The following is a 9,762-nucleotide window of genomic DNA, read 5'->3' on the forward strand; positions in this document are numbered from 1 at the left end:
CCTTGTCACATGACTTAGGATAATAGCCAAACCAGAATCTCAATTTGCAGACACTGTGTTTCGGGGGGACTGCCCCTCGTTAGTGCAAAGTGGAAATCTGGTTTGGCTGATTGAGAGGTGTCTGACCGGGATCCAAGAAGTATCGTTTCTCCTTGTGGAGAGTGACATGATAAGCATGTCAAGGTGAGGAGACTTAAAGCCGCAATGCTCCTCTGAGAAATATGCAAATTGTCTCTTCAGAGAGGAAGAAGACCAGAACTCTAGTGCCACCTATTAGAAGTAGCAATCCTAACAGTCATTGTCAACCCTTTAACAAGCCTTGTCACATGACTTAGGATAATAGCCAAACCAGAAGTTTACTGTCTAGAAATATGTTGGCCAGCAGATGCCATTTTGCTAAATCTGTGCAGATGTGAATTACAAAAAATCTGCATTTTGGTGAATGTGGACTTTGTAAAATTCAAGTAGAATTCAATTTCACTAATCTCTTGTACTTATTTAGCTTTCCTTCAGATCAACGCGGCACATACAAAATGCCCTACTGTAGCTACTGTAAGGCCCTATAGCTCTAGGATTCCAAATGACTAAAACAATAACAAAGGCAGTCCACAGCAATCCCTTTATACAATATAAACTGCCATAAAATGGCCCTATGTGTAACCCAATGCGTTTCATCCACTTCGATTATCCAGGGAAGCCTAGTGTAAAAATTAATATATATAGAAAGCTATTAGACTCATATATTATAATGGTTAAAAGTTATGTTTCAAGATTAACAATTTCTTATACTTAGCTTGATACTTATTGGACATTTAGAAAGTTGTATTTTTTGGAAAAATTTAGTTGGGAACATTTCAATATTTGCTTTTGCTGTTTGAATAAGTTATATTAACCAGAAATTAGTGTATGCTTTTTAAGAACATATATTAAGAATAGAGATGGCCCCTGAAAGTTCAGATTCAGCGGGTTCAGCCGAACAGTTAAAAAAAGTTTGGGTTCGGGTGCCAGAACAATACCATGACCCCATTCACTTGAATGGAGACTCGAACATCCAGTGTTTACCATGATGTCATTAGCATGACAGCGTGGCAAACAACGCTTATGATTAGTGGTAAAATCATTGCTGCTGGTCAGACAACCATGGTTCCCACACTGTGAAATGACAGCATGAGCCAACAGTTTTGATTGGATGTAAAAAGTTTACCTCTGGTCACTGGCATTGGCTGATGGGACTACTGCTCCCATCAGCATACGCCTGCTGCCGCTAATAACATCGAGAGCAGATGGTGGCTGATGGGATTATTCATCAACCGGCTCCTGCATTGTAAATAAATAATTCATAAAAGATGGCATGGGTTCCCCTGTATATTTGATGATCAGCCAGAACTTGCAGCTGAGCTGGTTATCAAGAATAATGGGGTCTTCACTATGATTTTTTAAAATTATTTCAATAATTTAAAAAAGCTGCATGGGGTCACCCCCATTTTTGACAACCAGAAGAGCTGAAGCAGATAGCTGGGGACTGGTATTCTCAGGCTGATAAGGGGCCATACACATTGGCAACCCCCTGCCTAAAAATTGCAGCCTGCAGCCACCCAGAAAAGGTGTATCTATTAGATGCACCAATTCTGGCACTTTAACCAGCTCTTCCCATTTGCCCTGTAGTGGTGGCAAGTGGGGTAATATTTGTGGGGTTGCTGTCATCTTTGTATTATATGGAGACATCAAGCCTATGGATTAGTAATGGAGAGGCATTTTTAAGATTATCATTACTAATCCTATAATTGTATTGCAAAAAAGCACACAGCAAGAATAAAGTCCTATATTTGAAATAAAAGCAAAACACACTTTTAATTTTTTATTTAAAAATAGCAAACAGTTATACTCACCTAATGCCAATTCCATTAAAACACTTGTCTCCTTTAATAAAACAAAAATAGAAAATAACCATATCCCTCACCTGTCTGTTGTTCTGTCCCACGCCATAATCCATGTTTGGGGATAAACAGTTTTCAACCTGGATGCGACCGTCCAGGCTGAGAACCACTGATAAATGAGCTGCTGTGAGCACAGCCTCAGTGACTAGCAGTGATGGGATCGAGGTTACCACTGGTCATTGAGGTTTCTAGCCAGGGCCCAGAATTGCAGTGATCTCGGTGACATTCCTATTAGCACAGTGAAAAAAATCTTACAGTGCAACACTGGGCTCAGAGAGATAACCGCAGTTCACTGTGAGAAATTTCTCCCTGTGAACTCACAGCAGGACCATGAGGCTTTTTCTCACTGTGAGAGCATTAATCTCACCTAGGCCACTGCAGTTCATTGGCCCACCTGGAATTGCAGCCTCAGTGACCTGTGGTAACCTCAATGACTTCACTTTCAGTCACTGAGGCTGTGCTCACAGAAGCTCATTCATTAGTGGTTCTCAGTCTAGACGGTCTTATCTTGGCACCGTCCAGGTTTGAAACTCTTTATCGCCAGACATGAATTACGATGTGGGACAGAATGATGAACAGGTGAAGGATATGGTTGCTTTTGTTTTTTATTACAGAAGACAAGAGCTTCCATGGAATGGATGATGGAGTGAGAAAAGTTTAATTTAGAATCATTAAAGGAGTCTGTGCCATTCTTTCAACTAAAGGACTTTATACTTGCTGTTTGTTTATTTACAATATAATTATAGGGTTAGTAATGGATAGGCATCTTATTGATGTATCTCCATTACTAACCCATGGGCTTGAAGTCACCAGACATTACAACTGTGGTATCAACCCTAAAAATATGAACCTCACTTGCCACCACCAAACGGCATATGGAAATGGCCGGATAAAGCATCTGTATTGGCTCATCTAATAGATGTGCCTTTTCTGGGTGGCTATGGTGCTAGGGCTAGAGGAATACACCAAATAATTAGAAAGATGGTATAAGGTGCGTTCGCAGCCGGGGTCCACCATGCAGAGATGGAACCTGCTGCTGAGTAATGACGGACTATATGGTGGTATAATGTGGATACACACATGGGTTAGCTTCACTCAGTATGAAGAAAGCGAACCCTGTTGCGTCACAGGGCCGTGGTACCGCACAAAGAAAGCAAGCAAGGAGTCACAGAACTCTGTACCAAGACTGAAAGAAAGAGTTCCTCTAGACCTCTGCGCTCGACATCGCTACTGGGGTTTCAGAGCTAAACAGAAACAATAATTTAATGCACAAGAGTGCATTCAGTGCCGCTCTAGCGGACACCACTAACCACCCAGACTTGGGCCAGGAAAGCCCTCTACTAGCACATGGCGCCACACTGGCGGTCAATGCAATCAGATGCTGTATCATGTGCTAGGTGTGCAGGTAGCACTGTCAGGTGCTAGATAGCATCCACCATTAGTGAGCAGTCAACAACACTAGGAAGGGGATGATTAAGGAGCGACAGTCACACATCTACACACACACATTATCAAGTATACACTAGTGCATGGCCGAGTGGCCATGCAAATATTTTACAGCAGCAGTGCTACGGGACCTTCCAGATGGACCAATAGGAGCCGCAACAGGACCCGAGCATGTGACCTCCGACTTCCAATGGGAGGTCGTCCCATGGGCATGCTCAGTATGGGAAAAGCAGGACTTAGTCCCAGAAAGACCTGCTCGCTGCTGATCAATGCTGGCTACAAAGGCAGAGCCTGGAAGGGCAGCAGTAACCAGTTGCACAGTGTCAGCTTCAGCCAGATGCTGGGACCGACATCTCTGCTGAGCAGGCTCCACTGCGGCTGGAGAAGAATGGGAGACCGCAGCGGAGATCGTTTGAGATTCCCCCTGTGCAGAGGTGAGAACTTAACATACAGGCTGCTATTTTTAGGCTGTGGGGGCCAATTTCCTTTGCCCCTTTCCAGCCTGAAAATTCCAACCCCCAGCTATATAATTTAGATTGGCTGGCTGTCAAAAATGGGGGAGGAGCATTTTTTAAAATTATTTATTAAATAATTAAAAAATACAGCAAGTTGTGAGTTTTGCCTGGCTGTATCAAAAATACAGGGGAAACCACAAAGTTTTTTATAATTATTTACTTAGTGAGCATTTGCCGGCTGGAAAATACTCCTACCAGCAGCCATCAGCACTTACTGATATTAGCATCATCAGGCATAGGCTGATGAAAACAGTAGTTCCATCAGCCAATGTCAGTGACCGTAGCTAAACTTTTTACCTCTGATCACATCTGTGGGCTCATGCTGTCATTTGACTGCATGGGAACTGCGGCTGTCTGACTGACGGTAATGGTTTTACTGCCAATCAGAAGTAGTGTTTGCCACATTGTCTTGCACATGACAGAGCAAGAAACACAAAGTGTTCAAGGGCTGAACCTGAACAGTAACATGGACTTCCTGGTGAAGTCCGTGTTCGGTGTCCATGCCCAAACAGTAGGTGTTTGGTACGGATGCCGAACTTTACTTTTGGGATACGCCCATCTCTAATTAAAAATGATATGAGTAATACTCGATTTGAAAAGCATAATGTATATATATTAAAGCTTACCAAGTGAATATAAATATCTAAAATAATACCTGTTTGACGCTTGGACATGCTTCTTCAAAAGGTTTAGCTCCTTGTTCTGTATTTTCAGCATCAATCAGGTTTTCCACAGGAACATTTCCATTTGGATTCAAGTAAGTAAAGTCCCCCTCAGCAGGATCTAGCGCCACACACATATTATATGAGTATGGTAAAGGTAACGATCCATCACTATACATGGAGAAGGTCCTGGGATCAATTGGAGGATACAGATTTGTAGAGAGAGAAGAGAAGGCCGGTAATGGTTTTGGCTGCTTACATTTAGATATAATCACTGCCAACACAGTAATTATAAATAGCAAAGAAATAAGTGCAAGTCCAACCACTAAGTAGAATTGTAAGTTGCTTTGAGTCTCTTCATCTTTCAGTTTGTTGCTGAGCTTAGGAACAATCTGCTGAAAGTCATCTGCAATAATAAAACTTAAGGTGGTTGTAGCAGACAGAGTTGGATGTCCATTGTCCTTCACCATCACCACAATCTTGTAATTCAACATGTCCTTTTCTTGAAAGGTACGTGAAGTTCTGATTTCCCCTGAGTGCTCACTTATCACAAAATGATTTTGGTCTGACACTGAAATAAAATGATAAGAGAGCCAGGAATTATGTCCTGAGTCTGCATCCACTGCCACCACTTTAGTTATTAAAGAACCAGGCTCAGAAATAAAAGGAACCATCTCAAACACAGCTGGCCCACCAATGTCTGGTGATGGGTATAAGATCTTTGGTGCATTATCATTCTGGTCCACTATATGGATAAATAATGTAACATTGCTGCTCAGAGAGGGGGACCCATTGTCTGAGGCTGTGACTTCTATTATAAACTCCTTGTTCTGCTCATAATCAAATGATCTTTGAGCATAGAGAACGCCGGTCTCTATATTGATGGAGAGATAAGATGTCATTGATGGAGTTTCTGTAACGGTGCTAGAAATTGAGTAAATAATTCTAGCATTGTCTCCAGTGTCAGGATCTGAGGCTTGTATACTGAATATTGAAGCTCCTGGTAAATTGTTCTCTGGCACATAAGCCACATAAGTAGATTTAGAAAATATTGGTGGGTTGTCATTGACATCTGATACATCCAATGTGAGAACTCGTGTACTGGAAAGAGGAGGAGATCCTCTATCTGTGGCTATAATGCAAATATTATAAGAAGATGTTTTCTCTCTGTCTATGGCAGCACTTAAAACAAGTCTATAGTAAGTTTCTGATGATAATAAATTAAAGGGAACATCTTCAAGAATTTGGCAGTCAACATCTGCATTATCTCCAGAATCTTGGTCATGAATCTCAATCAGAGCAATCATTGTTCCAGGAGCAGAATCCTCAGGAATAGGAGAAGATAATGAGCTGATGGATATCTCAGGAGCATTGTCATTTACATCTATGACTTCCAGCAGAACTTTACAATGAGCTACAAGGCCTCCTCCATCCTTAGCTTGTACAGACAATTCATAATTATTTATTACTTCAACATCTAAATTTCCATTCACCTTTATTTCACCAGTTGTTGGGTTAATGCTGAATATTCCTGTATGGTGGATGTTTCCAGATGTTTTAATAAAAGAATATGTGATCTTTGCGTTGATCCCTTCATCATTGTCTGTAGCATTTAATATGATCACTGTCGAATTAATTGGGATGTTTTCTTTCAAGTTGACTTTATACATATTTTGCATAAATATAGGGGCATTGTCATTGGCATCCACAACAATAACTTTTAATAATGTTGTACCAGACCTTATAGGATTTCCTCCATCCAAGGCTGTTAGTATTAATCTATGAGTGTCTTGTTTCTCTCTATCTAATGGTTTCTCCAGGACAAGCTCTGGAAATTTACTTCCATCTATTCTGATATTCTCAGTTATTGTAAAATACTGATTATCACTGAGCTTATATGTCTGCACTGAATTATTATCAATATCTGGATCTTCTGCACTTTGTAAAGCAAATCTTGCTCCTGGTGATGTCAATTCAATTATTTCCAATGTAATAATATTATGATAGAACTGTGGAGCATTATCATTTATATCCTGAATATCAACTTTGATCTTAAAATTATTAAACGGATTTTCAGCAACAGCATCAAAGGTTAAGATACATGTGGTCTCTCTCCCACACAATGTCTCTCTATCTATTCTGTCCTTTATATAGAGGTTCCCATTGTTAGGATTTACATAGAAATATTTCTCTGCTGATCTGGACACAATCCTCAGTTTTCTAGATGAGAGCTGATTATTATCTAATCCAAGGTCATCTGCAATATTTGCTATAACAGAGTCTTTCCTCATTTCTTCCACAATGGAATAATGAATCTGACCAGAAATTAAATAACAAAGATAAGAAAATAAGACATATATTACTTGCCATCTGATTCCTGTGCAGCCCTTTATAGGAGATTTCATCCTATCCATCCTCAGTGATAATTTTCCAAAAGATATCCAGTAAGGATTTATCATGAATTGCAAATGGTAAAAACAGAATAATGTACAAGATAATTGCCTTTTCAAATTGTATCCTTTGCTATGTGTCCAGGAGGATCCAGAATATGTCTGTGGTTCTTTCTGCAGATCAGCAATGTGAGTGACAAAGGAAAATTCCAGTGGATTTTCAGTTCTGCAATTTTCCATTTTCTGGTTAAACAGCGGCGCTCAGAGGCGAAAGTACCGAATTGCAATGTCTTCATAAAGTATAGATTTTAAATATTCTAAACATTTAATTTTAACTGCTGCTTATATTCTAAAAACAAAACACTCACTAATTAATTTTGTCGTGTTCTGAATGTGATTATTAAACAATTATTACATTTAGTTTTCATAAAACAGGAACAAGAGCAGTTAAAAACATTCAAGAATATTGACTTCTTTAAAAATAGAACAACAAATTATAACTACACAGGCTTAAAAAGAAACTGAGAATAGTTTTGTATTCAGATAGAAAAATTACTTATGTTTATCAATTTCATCCAGGGAACAGGGAAGAAGCTTGAGAAATGATTTACAACAATCTGTTAAATAGTTATTTTGACGTGTATATTTTGTTGTGGACTTTACCTTTTGGTAGCATCATTCAGCATTCATATCCCACATTTTGGGAGAATGAACTATTTTGTTTGAGACATACAGTAGCTATTAACTGTAATATCACAACATAGAGGATTACAGGGTAAAGTTGTCACAAACAAACCAAAGAGCTCACACAGAACACAAAGAGCTCACACAATACACTATTAACAAACTCTAACAATACATTGCCATTCTCTGCCTGCTCAGCTTAATCTCCAAGGTATAAGCCTGCAGCTGTTGCTCTTATGTCAACATATTCGAAAGCAAGTTAGCCTGTTCATGATGGAAGACTGATAAATGTTATTCTGCAATTCATGTGTTGGATGTTTCTGACAATATGTATCTTTAAGGATGTTTTTGGTTTTTATAAGCGTATTTTCGGAAAAGAAACAGTCAACTGTTGCTACTATGACCATCTCCTGAATGACTACGGATTACATACAGATTCACTGTTGAACTGGTAAAAAAAGAATGTTATTCTAGAGATTGAATCTTAATATTGACCAAGAAAGACAGCGCGTCATTGTCTTAAAAAATATATTGGTCTTTTTTTTGCTCATAACTAAGATTCTCCATGATCCCAAATAGTTTAGTTGCTTTTTATTATCTTTTTTTCAACACCAGTCCTTTGTCAAACTCTTGGTTTAATGCATCATGGTCTTGGAAAATGTCACAACACACTTCATCTGTAATCACAGAGGGATTTACAGTATATATTTAAAATATTCCTAGGAAATCTGGTGTTGCTGCTTATAAACAAACAATTAGAGCTCAGATTCAATTTATAAAACTTCTTGGAAATAATAAAATATAATAATAATAAAAAATAATAATATTTTTTTCTGAAGGCAAAAAGGTTAGTTTTTATAAGACAGTAAATTATAATCACAGAATATTTGACTTACCATATAAACCCCTAATATTGAAAAACCTCAAATTCTACAACATATTACGATTGTATTAGTAAATGTATGGCATTTTTTTAAATATCTAAATTTCTTGTCTAAGACATATAACAATTCTCAATTTTTTGGAGATAGGAAATTTAAATTTTTTTATAGTATTCTACAGTGAAAATTCTACACAATGAATTTGTGCCTTAGACTTTCAACCACGTAGTAAAGCATGTCAGTTTTTCATGTATTTCAGATGTACAATACTCCATCTAAAAGAAAAATTATCCACGGGAAGCCTTAATAGTATTTAACAAATTGTCAATAGGAAACAACCGTTTTTTTATCTAGTGCAAAGTGGGTTTTCATTTATTAGAATTTTCCTTGTCACAATTGTAAAGAAAATGATATCATTGTAATAGAGTTGAAAAATCTATATAGGATTTTAGGAAACCTCTTACACTTGTTCCTAAAAATATATGGAGCGTAAATTACCCAATGTTTTGCATTTGAATTCCACATCATGTTAATTCATACTGAAATTGGCATTTTGTATTTCACCCTTTGCAATACACTATGCCGGTAGACACCACCTTATAGATCAATGTAGTATTTTTGCAGCATGAGGTCTGTAATTAACACACTACATTGAGACTTGGCCTAACAGTTGTTGCTTAAGTTGTTGTCCTGGACTGGGGATCCATTTTTGAAATAGTCCGCCTTTAACAATTACTGCTTTATGGCTGGGTTCCTTCACAGTAAATAGCAAACAATTTGTCCCACTTTTGGGACCTCAAGCAATTACCTATAATCTAAAAGGAATGCTGTCTGTGAAGGCTCAATTTATTGCGCCATTGGTAGCATAAAAAAATAATATCTGTAGTACACATGAAAAAAGGTAACTTTGCAATATATCTTATTAGAAAAATGTGTTTATTTCTCATCTTGGATTGACAATTTATTCACAAAATTCTCAATTTTAAGTTAAAATGTGTCTTCAGTGAATACATATTTCCCTTTATTGAGATGGGAGATGACACTTAGTGCTCTTAAAGCTCTATTGAGAAATGTAACTGTCAGTTTAGTAGAACTTGCAGTAGAATGTCTTTGTTGGCCTCCAGTTCCTCTCTCCTTCTCCCATCTTGATAGGAAGTGACAACTGGATCTTTTCAAATTACATCTCAGTAACATGGAAATCTGTCTTCATTGAATTCAGATTTTACTCATTAATTCAAAATCAGTCT

At 38.0% G+C, this 9,762-nt stretch overlaps 2 protein-coding genes across 4 annotated transcripts in view; both read right to left on the reverse strand.

Annotated features, from left to right (window-relative positions):
- LOC138675459 (protocadherin gamma-B2-like) overlaps positions 1–9,762 on the reverse strand; it is a 502,075-nt gene that overhangs the window by 460,394 nt on the left and 31,919 nt on the right. Inside the window, exon 1 of one of the 3 annotated variants that reach the window (XM_069763700.1) lies at positions 4,554–7,153. The exons of the other annotated variants lie outside the window; for them this stretch is intronic. Coding sequence (XP_069619801.1) covers positions 4,554–7,019 — 2,466 coding nt within the window. The 5' untranslated portion in view covers positions 7,020–7,153. Of the gene's footprint in view, positions 1–4,553; positions 7,154–9,762 lie in introns of those variants that run through there. 3 annotated transcript variants of the gene reach the window in all.
- LOC138675462 (protocadherin gamma-B1-like) overlaps positions 9,433–9,762 on the reverse strand; it is a 77,561-nt gene continuing 77,231 nt past the window's right edge. The window contains exon 2 of the mRNA XM_069763735.1: positions 9,433–9,760. Coding sequence (XP_069619836.1) covers positions 9,731–9,760 — 30 coding nt within the window. The 3' untranslated portion in view covers positions 9,433–9,730. The remainder of the gene's footprint in view (positions 9,761–9,762) is intronic.

The sequence above is a fragment of the Ranitomeya imitator genome, chromosome 4, assembly GCF_032444005.1.
Source record: "Ranitomeya imitator isolate aRanImi1 chromosome 4, aRanImi1.pri, whole genome shotgun sequence".
Lineage (NCBI taxonomy): Eukaryota > Metazoa > Chordata > Amphibia > Anura > Dendrobatidae > Ranitomeya > Ranitomeya imitator.